Genomic DNA, 16,865 nt, shown 5'->3' with positions numbered 1-16,865 from the left:
CCCAGACACATCTATTAAACCACCCCAGAAACATCTATTACACCACCCCAAGATACATCTATTACCCCACCCCCAGATACATCTATTACACCACCCTCAGATACATCTATTACACAACTGAACAACTGTTACACCACCCCCCAGAAACTTCTATCACACCACCCCCAGAAACAATTATCACAGCACCCCCAGACACATCTATCACACCAGCCCCAGACACATCTATCACACCAGCCCCAGACACATCTATCACAGCACCCCGAGAAACATCTATTACATCACCCCAAGATACATCTCTTACCCCACCTCCAGAAACATCTATTACACCACCCTCAGATACATATATTACACTACCCCAGGAACACCTGTTACACCTACCCCCCCCCAGAAACATATCTCACACCACCCCCAGAAACATCTATCACAGCACCCCCAGACACATCTATTACACCACCCCCAGACACATCTATTACACCACCCCCAGAAACATCTATCACAGCACCCCCAAGAAACATCTATTATACCCCCCAGACTCATCTATTGCACCACCCCCAGAAACATCTATTACCCAAACCCCCAGAAACATCTATTACACCACCCTTAGACACATCTATTTCACCGCCCCAGAAATATCTATTACACCACCCTCAGATACATCTATTACACCACCCCAGAAACAACTGTTACACCACCCCAGAAACATCTCTCACACCACCTCCAGAAATATCTATTACACCGCCCCAGATACATCTATTCCACTGCTCCCAGAAACAACTGTTACACCACCACCAGAAACATCTATTACACCACCCTCAGATACATCTATTCCACTGCTCCCAGAAACAACTGTTACACCACCACCAGAAACTTCTATTACACCACCCTCAGATACATCTATTCCACTGCTCCCAGAAACAACTGTTACACCACCCCAGAAACATCTCTCACACCACCTCTAGAAACATCTATCACAGCACCCCAGACACATCTATCACAGCCCCCCCCCCTACAGAAACATCTATTACACCACCCCTAGAAAGCTCTAGCACACCACCCTCAAGAAGATCTATCACACCACCCCAGGCACATTTATCACAGCCCCCCAGAAACATCTATTACACGACCCCTAGAAACATCTATTACACCACCCCCAGATACATATATCACTGCACCCCCAAGAAACATCTATTATAACACACCCAGACAAATCTATTACACCAACCCCAGAAACATCTATCATCCCAACCCCCAGAAACATCTATTACACCACCCCAGAAACAACTGTTACACCACCCCAGACACATCTATCACAGCACCCCCAAGAAACATCTACTATACCACCCCCAGAAACATCTATCACAGCACCCCTAGAAACATCTATTACACCACTCCCAGACACATCTATCACAGCACCCCCAAGAAACATCTACTATAGCACCCTGAGAAACATCTATTACACCACCCCAGATACATCTATTTCACCGCCCCCAGAAACAACTGTTACACCACCGTCAGAAACATCTATTACACCACCCCCAGAAACATCTATCACACCACATCCAGAAACATCCATTACACCACCCCCAGACACATCTATTACACCACCCCAGACAAATCTATCACAGCACCCCAGACATATCTATTTCACCGCCCCAGATACATCTATTCCACTGCTCCCAGAAACAACTGTTACACCACCACCAGAAACATCTATTACACCACCCTCAGATACATCTATTCCACTGCTCCCAGAAACAACTGTTACACCACCGCCAGAAACATCTATTACACCACCCCCAGAAACATCTATTACACCACCCAAAAAAATGACTGTTACACCACCCCCAGACACATCTATCACAGCACCTACAGGCACATCTATCACACCAACTCCAGACACATCTATCACAGCACCCCCAGACACATCTATTACACCACCCCAGACACATCTATCGCGGCACCCCCAAGAAGCATCTATCGCGGCACCCCAAGAAGCATCTATCACAGCACCCCCAGACACATCTATTACACCACCCCAGAAACATCTATCACAGCACCCCCAAGAAACATCTATCACAGCACCCCAGATACATCTATTACATCACTGTAGACACCTCTATCACAGCACCCCCAGACACATCTATTACCCCACCCCCAGACACATCTATTACCCCACCCCCAGAAACATCTATTACACCACCCCTAGAAACATCTATCACAGCCCCCCAGAAACATCTATTACACCACCCCTAGATACATCTACTTCGCCACCCCCAGACGAGCTGCAGAAGTGGAATGAACACAAGCTTTACTGACATCAAGCTAATCTAAAAATGTGTCATTTAGTTTCCCTAGAGAGGAAATACGTCTCTCCCCTTTGCAATATCCTCCAATGTACTCAAATGTTTATTTCATCACGTGGCCTGAATTTATGTTCCTTCAATGACATATGTACAACATAAATCAATAAAAAATGGTATTTCAATACACTTCATGAAACGATGCTTCAGTTATGTAATGATTTCCTCACATATGATTTGTTAAAGTAAATTCTATTTTAAAGATATGTTGACTGAAAAAGTCAGAGTTTTTACAAAAATGAGAAGTGTACTAGATTACACGCAGCACATAATAGAGGAGATTAAACACACACACCATATAGTACACAGATATGTGAACATTGTGATTAAATGCGTAACTAATAGTTTGAAAACTATTTGGCACTTAACGATTCAGCAGCATTTCATACTATATTGTTCTTGCAGAAGATTTTTCCAGATCTAAATTTACCATAAGCTGAAACCTAGACAGCTACTTAACACACACAAAAACAAGTGCCCTGTTGCAGACACCACGTGGATTTTGTCTCAGGTGTAGCATCGCACGCCAATCTAGTCTGGTGTGGTCCACAACACTGCCATCTCCAGCCAACCAGCACTTACGCGGGCCTGGATCTGTGGTTAACTAGGAAGGGAGGGCTGGATTTGGGTTAATGTGAAGGGTTAACTTCTTGCTGCCATCTTCAAACATCATTACGCTAGTTGTACAACGCCAGATCCACAGTGAACCCGCTTTTCTATAAGCAAGTTGTTCATCTCAACCGCATTTTTGAAAATTTGGTCTAATACAAAATACATACCGAACTGAATGATTACAGATTCATAATTGAATTTAACATATGATCTGCTCAGTAGTTATTATTTGAGTTTCAGGCATGATAATCATTTGATTGAATAATTAATTTGTCAGTATTTGGTAAATGTTCTTATCTGCCCAGTTGGGATCAAGGGAAAACATGCTTTTTGTCTGATTGAAATCAATTATTTTAAAAAGGCACAGATGCAAACACTTTGATCTACAGTAGAAAGATGCACACGTTCAACTTACTTTGAGAAAATGTGCCCCCAGATAAAAAGGCTTTATACAACACTAGCAGTTTTTAAAAAATAATTTGGATTACACAGTAAATTGTAAATCTTTTACACTGATTCGAGTGTGACACTTACCTTTTTTGTTGGCATAAACAATTGTGGTAAGATTGTTATTTCACTGGTTAGTAAATGACATGCAGCAGATGATCACAGAGTTTGAATCCATAACAAACAAGGGAAAGACCAATTTAAATTGAACAAAAGAAATTATCGAATAGGTTATTGTTTCTTAAGGGTCAACTGAAAACCATTGTCAGTAGGAAGAAGCAGATACATAGTAAAAACAGTAGGGTCGATAAGAGATAGGCCGGAAGGAGGCGTGCATCAAAAATTGGTTGACGTTCCATCCGCCCAACTTTTGGTTTTATCATCTTATTTAGAAACTGAGATCTGCTTGATGTTCAACGGCTAGTCCTCAACTGGCTCTGTGGTGAAAGAGATCTTTCAGCAGCACATCTGCCACAGGTCATCCGACACTATACCATCGGAGATGGTGCTCTGGTTAGGTCACAGCTTCGGACACTCTTTTCTCCTGCACAGGATTGCCATAAAGTCACCAGGTCTTAAAGGATAATGAAATAAAGTTCCCCACACGATGGTAGAAAACCTCCACTGCATCAGGGACATTTGTTTTTTGTTTAAAAAAGGAACACCCTCTTATTTTATTTTGAGGCATCAGGCTTGGAGTCAAAGTAGAAACCACCACATTGATTCCTCTATTAATTTTAGTTTTTGCATGCCGCCCTGCTTCACAGATATTACCTCCAAGGTCTTAGCCATGGAGTTATAGACTACCACAGAACAGGCACAACATCCATGGAAAAGTCTCGCAAATGTGTGACGCTACAATCCAGCCAGTGAGGTATCATCAAATCTACCTTCATATTCTCTTCACAAAATCCTTTAACTAAATCAATAATTCAAGCACAGTGCAAGAACTCATGTAACACAAGGGCTTCAACAGAGCCAGGTGCTTTCTGAAATATTTCCTTCTCCCCAACTAGAAACACTGCACTTGCCATGAGCTTGCATGCAATGCTTCATTAAAGTGTGAAACATATGACAATGTCAAACAGCTAAAGAACAGTCTGAGATATGGTAAAAATAGACCAAAAAGAACAACTAATGCTTTTGAGAAGGTCGTCCAGGGATTTGAGTAAGTCACAGCCGCTTGGCAATAAGTGGTGAAAATTCAGATTAAACTACCAAGAGAATACAACAGGCAGACATTTCAATCTGGGCACTATGCTTACCACCAGCCACATCCCTCGACTACAACAAAGACTCTTTATACACCATGGAGGAGGAGAACTCCCTTCTCCCAAGCTATTGCTTAAATGATTATATGCAGAGACATTAATGCAGGAACAGGTGTAGAAATTAACTACATAAAGAAACTCTAGAGAACAGCAGTTGTAACTAAACACTACCAATCAACCAACAAACAGTCTACAGAAAAGACAACCATTGAAAAAAGTTGCTGCACAGATGCTAAGCCTAGGTAGGGGCTGTAGATTCTCAATGGAAGAACAAAAATACAGTCAACGAGACAATTCACGCCCCGTTCAAAACTAGAGTGATATACTATTGAATCCCTGCCATACCAACAAACATCATTAACGCTTTCACAGCAAACACACAAACACACCTCTTCGAGCGCAATCCAACCATCCTAAGTACTATGCCAGAGACAACTGGGTACAAACCTTTAAAGATGTGGAGACAGAGGCAGCTGGCCTCATTTTAGGGTGCCATTACGAGACATGGGGAGTTGTATTCTGGAAGGTGGGGTGAGATGCCGCTCCATCTGATTACATGTCTCGGTGTTCCTGCCTCCTGGAAAAAAGGCTGCAGGAGCACCAGGTCCAATTTTACTAGGTGCAGACCTGCACCAGGTGAATTAGCTAGTGGTGAGGCCGGGATGCAGATATTGGCACAGTCCGGCCCCCCCCATTCAAGCGCCTCAAACACCAAGAGGAGAGCATGCCATGTTCGGTCGCACAGGGACCTACCTTGCCCTCAGACACCATCTTCCACCGGCTTCCACCCCCCACACCCCCACCCCCCAACTCCACAAAGCTCCGCTCAAATTTACCACCTGCTTAGAGCAGTCATCTCAACTAATTTAAGACATTTGCTGGCCTTATCTTCAAAAAACTGTTAATTGCTTTCAACCCTAGTTCATGATAAATATAAGTGTAAAGCGTCTGTCCATCAAATAACCATCCTCCCAAAGTATATCATAAATTCTATTTAAGAAGTCATTTGTCTGTTTTATGTATAATGGTAACATATAAAAAAAATAGGTTGAAAAGATGTTCCATAAGAGAAATAACACCTCTGAGCAGGTCTTCTGAGTGGAGGAAAGGCATTCTGCTGAACCTTTAGGTAAATATAAATTACCCGCTTAAAGTAAGTGGTAAATCTCAGCGAATTTACCATAGAAACCGGGCCTAACCATCTGTAACAGGAACCAGTATTCATGGGTGCACATGCCTAGTCCCCATTCCAGGGACAAATACCCTGAATGGCTGGCTGAAAATCTAGTTATATTGCCAGAATATGTTATTCCGGCTTAGGTAACACCCCCAAAATAAATCCAGCCATCTCGAAACGGGGTCCAAGATAAAGACATTCAGGCGGAATGCAGACACGAGTAAGAAAGCTCGACAGATGTCATAAATAATCTTAAGAAAGCTTCTAGCTCGGAGCTAAAGGCAAAGCAACCACCCAGAGGAGAAGGTATACATCTTTTTTCTGGCTATGTAAACATCTCAACACAGAACTACAGAAGCTGAATAATTAAAAACACAGACAAACAGTAAATGCAACCACAAGAACTGAATATCCCAACACCTTAAATAGATCCGAGCAATTCAGGAGAAAGAAAAAAAGACTCACTAGGACGAAGCAAACCTCTCGATGAAAGCCTTTTGGGATACATGATAACGTGAAAACGACATAAAATCTCTAAGAACTCAACAAAAAAGAACAACTTAGCTCAGACAAAAAGGACTTCGTGGATACTTTTTATGAACCTGAAAAGTCAGTTAAAAACAACTTTCAAGTTCATCCAGCCACTTCACGTCAATTAATAATTCCAACAACTGATTAGGACTGGGCGGTGAACTCCGCTCGGTTCACGGAGTTTGCGGAGTTATTCCCCACCCCTAACTCCGTGCAGCGCACGGAGTTCAAAAAAACTCCACTCCGCAAAGCGAAGTGAAGTTTTTCCCTCGCTCGCGCTCGCCAAAGTTAAGGTGGTAAGCGTGAGCAAGGTAACTCTTACTCTAGACCACCTCCCGGCAAGATTTCTCAACACGGGCGGTCGCGGAGGTTCGCTCCGCTCACTTTGAGAAATGTTCTTTTCGCTTTGAGGAAGCTGCTGCTGCTTGCGTAGAACATCTACTCGAGCAGCAGAAAGAAGTCACCCTCTTGCACCTGCACATGATGCCGTTAATGCTGATTTTACAGCACAGGACAAAAACCAGGAGGTAAAAATCAGCGAGACCTAGCGAACTCCTCCGCTTGCGGAACTCGGCATTGTGCGGCAGTTTTTTTTGTTACTTTGCGAGTTCCGTATAGCGGAACTCCGTGAACTCTGCCCAGGCCTACAACTGATAGCATTCACCTAGACAAATCACCCAGAACAGAGACCGATACAGATATAAGCGGTAAAATACAGCATCCCCACCCTGTAATCAGCAACAGCAAAATCATTCAATATGGCATTGGACTCATGTCAATGTTATGGAGCCTGCACTTTTATCAAACTAATGTGTGATATGGTGACTTCTAGTCCCTAATACAGGGGCATCTGTATAATTAGTGACTGGGGGAACATGTGTGGAGAAGTGTGGCTCACTGGTTAGAAGCGGCAGACCCTGAAGCAGAGGTCGGCCCGGGACCAGGGTTCAATTCCCGCCTTGGGGGTGCCCTCTCACAGGGAAAGCCAGGACGGGTTCCCCAGCGGTATACAGCGCCAGGACGCCACGTAACGAAGTAACAGTGCGCTTTACAAGTATACATACATTACATTACATTTACATTACATGTGCTGTGCCATATTCAATGAAATGATCCGGCAGTGCATCATTGACAAAAATCAAATGCGATTGCACAAAACAAGAGACAGGCAGTGCATCCAGCACAACTCTATTAAAAATGTATACAAATTACCTGGGTTGGACTGGCCTCTAAGGCAATCAGGCATTGCCCGGTGGGATGATCTGACCGGCCAGTGTGTATCTGTCGGTTTCTAGCTGTTTGTGGGCCTGCTTTATGGTCTTCTGAGCTAGTTTTTACTGTTGATTTCCCTGCTATTGAAACAAGCATTGCCTGCAGCAAGCTCAAATCCATGCCGTCTCCCATACTTCACAAAACACTTATACAGCGTGATTTTACAAGTTCAAAGCGGCCCCAATTTCCAAACATGAACCAATTCTTTAACTTTCTTATTCACTCAAAAGGACCACTTTTTGTGCCGCCGCCTATTTTCTGCCCCAGTCCGACCCTGTAAATTACTTGGAGTCACCCTAAAAGGAATTCACCTTCAAGTATCACTCTAGAAGAATCCACAATGGCCAAATACTACTGGGAGCGTCAATGATGCGTGCCTTCTATCTTCAACAGGTATTTTACATGGATTACATTTACTTCTTGTCTCACATACTAGACAGAGATTTCACCATGTGTTCCTTCCTATGCAGATGGTGTGTGCACTTAGCTTCTTGTTAGTGCTGCCAGACAGAGTTTCACCAAAGTGTTGGAGATCTTGGAAATTGTGGCTGAATGCCTAGGTGTCAAGGGCTTCAAACTGAAAGCTTCAAAGACTGAGGTCTTATTTGTTGGTCTCTGTCATCTAAAGAAAATAAAACTGCCTCCATGGCAAATCTGCCTAGATGGTTCAGCACTGGCCTTGCAAACTACCAACTGACACATTTACCTGCTGTTCAGAATTCAGCCTTCCATATGGTTTTTAGCCTTTCCCATCATAACCCTATTTCCAGCATTTGATAGTGTTTCCTTTGGCTTCATCTGCAGCACACAACAATGTAGTAACTTAGTACAGACTGGTAGTAGTATTTCAGGTGGATTTATTAAGGTTGGTTACAGCTTGGTAGTACAGTTGTCCACTGGCACAGCATAAATCATAACAACCCAGGTTACTACAAACAACATTCAAAATCTTCAGTTTGAATTACAAGAGGGTCAATGGATTTGCACTTGTGTATCTTGCAAACATATTTTGTGTTATATTACCACTATAGCACTATGCTCCAAGAAACATCCTCTTTTTATTCAGTCATAACGTAAGTTGTGTCGTGACAGAAATTTTGCCCATTCGGATGGCTATTTCTACCTACAAATTCCTCACCGCTTGAATATCCTTCTCCTGTAGCTCACCCCCGATGGTAGGGGATGCCGGCTGCATAGCACCATTGGAAGTGATGCTGCATAATGTCACAGGATCCATAAAGCACCAACACCGGGATGACATCAGTTTCTTTTTATGCACCTTCGACGCAGTCCGGAACCGTTCAGAGGGTTTTCGCTCAAGAAACAATTCCCAGTGCCACACAGTAATGTCCCCCCAAACAAATGGTCAGGAGTCAAGCTGTGTAAAGACTGTGGGGGTCAAATGTTGGTCAACCACCCCATGAAGATTGCCTCTGGTGTATAGATCGGGTCATAATTCTCAGGCCTGTGAGTTATGTCAAAGTATGCACATAGAAAAGCCATTAAGGAAAGGGAAGCCAAACTTGTTATGGCACGGGTAATGTATTACAAGCAGGGCAGGGACAAGTCACAACCTCTATCTAGATCTAGGTTGCGGCCACTAGGGTCATCGACTTTGAAGTCCTACCGCCACAAGAAAAAGACTCAGTAGTGGGAAGATAAAGACATACAAGTCTTCAAGAGGTTCTCCTCTCCCCTCAGGCTCCTCTTCAGAGCCTGAGCTGTTCGAAATTCAGGCTCCTTCAGGGCTGGCACCATTGGTGCAAGCCGAGTTCCCTGTGCAACGGCAACCTCCAGCAACTAGTGGATAATCCCACCCCAACTTTCTGATGCGTGGTTCAAATCTAGCACCAAACCTAAATGGCAGATTTGAATTATTAAGGGCAGCTATCATCCCCTCTGGAGCTCCTCTGTGCCCAAGGGGTCCTTTCCGGTTTCCCTGAGGACCCTCGCTGGCTGTTCTTCTCATGGGGCCATCGCAACCTTCATAGCAACCTTCATGCTTCTAGTCAGCAACGACAGAGGTGCTGCAGCCTAATTCCCATTCTGCAGAATCTCTAATTTTCAACGAAGCTCTACCGGAGCATGTTCTTGCCACCCGAGACAAACATTTGTCCACTCTATTAGTTAACATAGTTTCTTTCAGAGCACCTTTCCCAGAAAGGTTAATCGATAAAGAGTCTTCAAGATCGGCGGGAGGTTGGGTGTCTTCTTTTCCACAGACCTGGAAGGCCACAACTTGGACAATTGAATCCTACAGATTATGGGAAAGGGGAACTCGCTACCCTTCCAGCAAAAGAAGGATGGCAGCCTTCTTCAGATTCTAGACCTCGGGGTCTTGAACCTTTTCATTCGAAAGGGGAAGTTCAACATGCTGCTCCTAGGTCAGTTAATTGTGATGCTGGAACTGGGACACTGGACGGTTCACTCACAGGACACATATATCCACATAAGAATTGTGAAGTCCCACAGGAAGTAGTAGCGATTTGTGGTGGGCACAAAGCACTATCAATTTAGCTTTTCCCGTTAGCCTGATGTTGGCACCATGGTTTTTTACAAAGGTGATGGCAGTGGTGGTTGCCTATCTCAGGAGGTTGTGAATTCCAGTTTCCCTTACCTGGAAGCCTAGCTCCTGAAAGCCAGGACTCCAGAGATGATGAGGTTGCATATGCATAGGCAGCTTCCCTGCTGTACGACCTGAACTTTTCCATCAATGTGCCCAAATCTCACCTGGAGCCCTCCCAGTGCCTCCTGTTTATAGGGGCAGTTATGAACACCACCTTGATGAGAAAATGTCCACCTACACAGAGGATACAATACCTCCATGCTATGTTCCTACACTTTCAGGAAGGTGATTTTGCTTCAGTCCTGTGTATTCTACTCCTGTCAGTTTTCTGGCATCTTGTATCTTCCTGGTGAAACCTGTCCACTGGCACATGTGTGCCCCCAGGGGTGCTTCCTCAGGCAGTGGTTCCAACCCAAGAGAGATCTGAAGGACTCCTTAGTGGTCTTCAGGGACACTGCAGTAGAGATTTCTGGGTATGGTATGGAGGAGAACCTGTCCAGTGGGAAAGTCCTTCCACCCTCCTCCAGCAATGACCACCGTACTGACTGATTCCTCCACTGTTGGGTGAGAAGCTAATCTGAGTAAAAGAAGATCTGAAGCCTCCGGTTTCCAGCAGAGCAGAACTTACACATCAATCTGCTCAAATAGAGTGTGATTCGCCGAGTGCTCAAGGCATTCCTCGCTTCCTTTCATGGTTAGTCAGTCCAGAGGTGGAAAGGCAATATCACAGTGATGTGGTATATCAACAATCAAGGGTAGTGGGGTCTCAACTTATGTCATGAGGCACTGAGGGTCTGATCATGGGTGCACCAACAAGGAATCTGGATGGTGGCAAATCATCTAGACGGCTCTATGAACACCAGGGCTGATGATCTGAATAGGCGTCATCTTGCTAACCATGAGGAGTGGCATATCCACCTGGAGGTTGTGTAGAGCATCTTCAATCAGTTTGAAGTGCCCCATGGGGATCTCTTTGCCACTGGCTTCAAATCTCATTGCCCAAAGGTCAGTGCCCTTCAGTATCTGACACAAGGAGCTTTGGGGATGCCTTTCAGTTGAAGTGGAACTTTTCTTTTCGTTGAGCATTCAGTCCCATACATTTGATTTCTAGAGTCCTGAGGAAGACCAGCCAAGAACAGGGCCAAATTATTTTAGTAGCTCTATATTGACTCAGAAGGGGCTGGTATGTGCAAACCATAGACTCCAAATTGGTTGAGAAGGATGTGGTAGGTGCAGACCTTCTGCACTTCTCCCTTTGTCCCCCGCTCCGTCTGCCTCTGAGGGTAGACTTACTTTCCCAATCGGAGGTTCAGGTCCTCCATCAGAATAACTAGAGTCTTCATCTGTAGAGATTCAGTGGGGACATTTAACAGTTTTTCATCTGCCTGAATAAGTGGTAGATGTCATCTTATCTGCCCTTAGATCTTCTAATAAATCTGTCTACTTCTGGAGCTGGTGTACATTTGTCACTTGGTATGCAGACCACGAGACCGACCTCTTAAAAGAGTGATCATCTGGCATCTCAAAGTCTCTCATTGGCCCAAGAAGTGTCTGCCATGGGTACAGCAAAGGGATTATCGGATGGCCTGGTCGACCTTCCTCTGCCTCCCAGACCAGTTGTCCTTTTTCAGATCAAAGATGTGTTTGAGGTTCCCTCCCACTTCTTTTGTTATGCTTCTGTGGGACCTAAACTTGTAATAATTAGTTTAATGGTAACTCTGTTTGAGCCCTTAGATAGTTGTTCCTTACCTCTCTTGATTCTTAAGACTGCTTTTCCTGTTGTAATTAGATCTGCCTGACAAGTTATTGAGTTACATGCACTGAGCACTCTTTTACTTTTTTTTCCCTACAAGCTTGTGCTCAGAACTAGAGCTGCTCTCCTTTCTAAGGTGGTGGCCACCTTCTGTCTGAATCAACTGCTCACACTCCCTTCCTTTCCCCCCCACCTTATACTAGAAAAGAGGAGAAGAGGCTTCATAGGCGGTCAGTTTTTACATCTTCACAAAGTAATTCCCTGTGGATGAGCAACTCTTGATTGGGTGTGCTGGCAACAGAAAGGAGAAAGTGGTGCAGTAAAAGACCTTGTCTAGATGGGTCCTCCTTGTATTAAGACATGGCATGCAATGGCCCAGAAGGAGCGCCGGAGGATATTACGGCTCACTCCAAGAAGCAGAGGCCTCAAAATCTGCCTTGGATATGGGAATCCTTATAGCTGACATCTGCAGATCGTTCACATGGATATCGCTTCACACCTTTGCCAGGCCCTACTGCCTGGACTCAGAGGTGAAGATGGGCATTTTGAGGATCTGTGCTATAGGGCTTCCTAGTATAGCCACCAATCAGGCCTTTTATTCTTGTGCTGATATTGATTGGGAAGCTATTCAAGAGGGGTCTAATCTGCAGGTAGAAGTATCCATCAAAAGGGAAGATTGCCTACCTTCGGAAATAATAATGATTATTCTATCTGCAGATTCCTCACCCATCCAGCCCACTCCTCTATTTTCTGCAGGATGGTTATAGGACACTGTAATAAAATTCCAATTATTATGTTGCTGCACTAGGTTCTCCAATCTGATGTCACATTCGTTCTGCTGCTTTGGCGGCATGGAATAAATAAATGGGAAACCAGCATTGTCTCGATGGTGGGAACAGGGGTGGGTGAGCCCTTTATAGCTCCGGTAACATCACATGGCATCACTTCCTGCATTAGTATGAAGCCGGCGCCCACTACCATCAGGGGCGAGCTTCTGCCACTATCCGATTGTACATTTATTTGCCCTTATTCTTTCCCTTAAAGCTAGCACCTGAATGTGATGTGGTGTATTACAGCCTGACACATGTTGTGCTCAAATTCACCAAACAGAAATCAAATAATGTCTAAAGCAAACCCTTCTAACTATTGAAACCAATATGGTCTCAAAGTATAGACCAAAATCATGACCATGCAGAAAAATCTAAAATTAAAAACAACCATAAATAGTTTTGGACAAAAACAGACACATAACCAAGCAGACCAAGAAAGACTTAACATTCTGCTCCTTTAGAAAGTTCACCCAAGAAATGGAAGGCCTCCAAGAAAAAACCTATACATCCTTCTGCATCATGAAGACAAACCAACACTGCTTTTCAACTGAGTTATCAGACCGGTTCTTCTCTATGATTGAACATGCTGGGGCCATTCACTATACCAAGACCCTACAGGGTGGGACACAAACCCATAGGAAAACCTACTTCTGCGTTTCTGTAAGCAAGTGCTAGGCTGACCAATTCCTCATAACCTAACAAAAATCAGTAACTAGCACGTTTAGTTAAAAGCCCTACACATTTTACAATTTATAATACAGCAAACATAAATGAAGAACATGACCTTACACCAGAAGCCCAGATACACACTTCTCAAAGAAATAAGAGAAACCCAGAATCTTTATGAACTTGCAAGCAAACAAGCAAGTACACACATCGCCTGGGAAAAAATAGAGACACAAGCAAAATTAAATTCTTAACATGTTTGGCAACACTGTATTGTATTTTACCGATTTGTATTGATCTGCAATGCTGTAAGTAAACTCTACAACTCACTTCAATTCAAATACAGGTTATCAGCAGGTCACTGGGTTGTCCTGATCGATAACTGATATATCATATACGTTCGAGACCTGTACAATATTACTTGCCACAAAGACTCAAGTGAAAGTAGGGATGCTTGTATTTCACGTGAAGCCTGGTAAGAATTTGCGATATATCACGTACCTATTTCTGTTGTCTCTTTGTATTCACCTAAAATGATATTTAGTTGACTTTTACTTCTTCTAGTGAATCTTCTCAAAGTCCATCTCAAAGAAAATCTGGAAGTGTGTGTTTTCTAATATTTCTCCATTCGCTTTATTGGTTGCCCCGTTCTATAATACCTTTGGGGGCACATGCATCAAAGGAAAAACCGGTCACAAACGGGGAGATTCTCAGAATCTGCCCCTTTGCGACAGGTATTTGTGCATTTGGGATGCATCATCCCAAATGCAAAAATAGCAAATTGCGATTGCATTTAAGGTATCTCAAATTGCAATGCCTTGAATGCAATGGAAGATGGCATTTAAAATAGCGATTTCGCTATTAGCGTCCGCTAAATACCGAAAAATTAAACCTGATGGTATTTAGCGAAAACTTTAAAAAATTCACTAAAGTGCACTTTTCAAAATTCCAAGTTACACACAGACATGCCCTTGGGGCATGTGTGTGCGCATCATGGGTGCACATAACAATTTCAGGGGTGCAACAGGATGTCCTTTTGACACCCTTGCACCCTTGAAATTGCATGCACAATTTGCGAGCACCTAATGGGTACTCGCAAATTGTGCATGCAATTCCCATTCATTCCTATGGGCCTGCAGGCCCACAGGATGAATGGGAAGGCCTTCCTTAATTGCGACTCGCAATTTGCAAATCGCAATTAAGGAATTTCTAGGAATTGCTATTTTTCTAGCAATTCCTACATGCATAGGCTTTTGGAATTCCTTAATAGCAGAGCCTTATTTTTCGCTAATAAGGAATCTTAAATGCCATTTTTGATGCATGTGCCAGTTGGATCCTTTAATTATGTTCACTTTCTCAAATAGCCTTCTCACAACACACCTTCATCTTAATCTATTTAGCATGTGGGATTGGGATTATAGAGGATTAGTAGCCACCTTCACTGTCACACCTGTCTACAAACTTGTGAGTGTTTGGTTTTGAACTTACACGTTTACCAGCCAAGAACAGAACACAGCCTAATCAATATCCAACAATTTTACAATGTTTATTTTACAATAATAAGCAATTATTAATTGTGTTTTTTTGTAAAATCCTATATGCTGCTTTCGAGCGTTTTAGAAACGGAAACTAATGAAAGAAAGAAGAGCAGTCAATCAGTTAGGATGTATCTGATCGCATTCTAGAGTTATGTTATGGTATGTTGATTTGTATAGCACACTAATCCCCCATGATTATATTGAGGCACTTGGCCAGGAGTTTAGGTGTGTGAGCAGGAGTGTAGGGGTGTGCCCCCCACTGAATTATTCAAACATCCAGGTCTTCAGCTCCTTGCAAAACTCAGTTGGTGAGGAAGAGGCTCTGATGTTATGAGCGAGGCTGTTCCATGTTTTGGGTGCTATGTAGGAGAATGAACACACTCCTGTTATGCAGTTGTGAATGCAGGGGTCTGTGTGTGTGTGTGAGTACAAGGCTGTCATAGGTGTCTTAATGTGTTGCAAAAATGTATGTGACTTTTGAGTTATGCGGGTCCCGTGTTGTGTAGGGCTTTGTAGGTGTGTGTGAGGAGTTTGAATTGGCTGTGTTTGTGAATGTGGAGTCAGTGGAGCTCCCGGAGGTGAGGTGAGATGTGGGTGCAGTCTGTTTAGGAGCTGTATAAAGATTCTGGCATACAGTGCGTTTCCATAGTTGAGTTAGTGTGTTACTAGTATTTGTGAGCCAGTTTGTCTGGTGTTCAGCAGGAGCCAAATGAACATTTTTGATAGCATTCGTAGGATGTGGAAGCAAGCAGAGCTTACTGCGTTGACAGCTTGTCATCTAGGATGATCTCCAGATTTCTGGCGTAGTTAGTGGGTGCTGGGGTGGGTCTGAGTTCTGTTGGCCATCAATTGTCACCCACCGGGTGTTCTTGTTTACAAAGACCAGTACTTCCGTCTTGTTAGAGTTCAGTTTTAAGTAGTTGGTTCTCATCCATCCGCCACAAGGGTCATGCAGTTGGTGAAGTTGGTTCTGATAGTGGGTGTCTTGTCCATCACGATGAGCAGGATATCATGGATATCACCTGCCTAAGAGAGGATGTCTTAAGATTTGATGATGTCAGCAAGTGGAGCCATGTAGATGCTGAACAGGGTAGTCCTGAGGCAAAAACCCTGGGGGATGCCAAATACCAGTCAATTGGCCTTGGATGTGAAAGGGGGCAGTTTGACTCTTTGGGTTCTCCCTGTGAGGAAGGAGCAGATCCAGTTGAGTTCTGGTCTTTGGATACCACACTTGTAGAGTTTTCTGATGAATGTGTTGAGGGAGACTATGTCAAACGCTGCGGAGAGGTTCAGCAAGATGAGGGCGGCTGTCTCTCCTCTGTCAAGGATGGTCCTGATATCACCAGTGGCTGCGATGAGTGAGGTTTCTGTGCTGTGGTTCTTAATCCTGATTGGGTGTTGTCCAATACGTGATGGAGCTCTAGGTGGCTAGTGAGATGTTTGTTGACGGCCTTTTTGATTACTTTTGCTTGGTAGGGAAGCAGGGAGATAGACCTGTAGTTGGCCAGTTGGCTTGGGTTGGCTAAAGGCTTCTTGACTGCTGCATACTTCTAAGCTTCCAGGAAGGTGGTGGAGGTGTTCAGGATGTGGATGAGTGTTGTGCTGATTGGTGATATGCCGAGGTTGAGGAAGGGGTAGAGGCATAGGCCTGATGGTGGCCAGAGTGAATGGTCCACATAACTGAGGCTGGTTCTTTGCATGTGAGGGTGTTCCATCTGGTCAGGTGGAAGTCCTGATTGGGCGGGCAGGTCCGGGAGGAGTTCACTGGGATCTGTTTAGTGTGCAAAGTTGGTCTAGATGTTCGGGATTTGGGTATGGAAGAAATTGGATAGCTTATCGCAA

At 44.0% G+C, this 16,865-nt stretch overlaps 1 protein-coding gene across 1 annotated transcript; it reads left to right on the top strand.

Moving 5' to 3' along the window:
- Positions 1 to 18: 18 nt before the first annotated feature.
- On the top strand, positions 19 to 2,499 carry LOC144798128 (uncharacterized; the record flags this gene model as incomplete). The annotated part of the gene is made up of 1 exon (XM_078668884.1): positions 19 to 2,499. A coding segment is annotated over one exon (1,176 nt), but the record flags the coding sequence as incomplete, so codon positions are not given.
- Between the last annotated feature and the right edge of the window lie 14,366 nt (positions 2,500 to 16,865).

The sequence above is a fragment of the Lissotriton helveticus genome, chromosome 12 (genome assembly GCF_964261635.1).
Source record: "Lissotriton helveticus chromosome 12, aLisHel1.1, whole genome shotgun sequence".
NCBI lineage: Eukaryota > Metazoa > Chordata > Amphibia > Caudata > Salamandridae > Lissotriton > Lissotriton helveticus.
The sequence above is the reverse complement of the archived record's forward strand: the minus strand, read 5'-3'. Positions and strand labels throughout refer to the sequence as shown.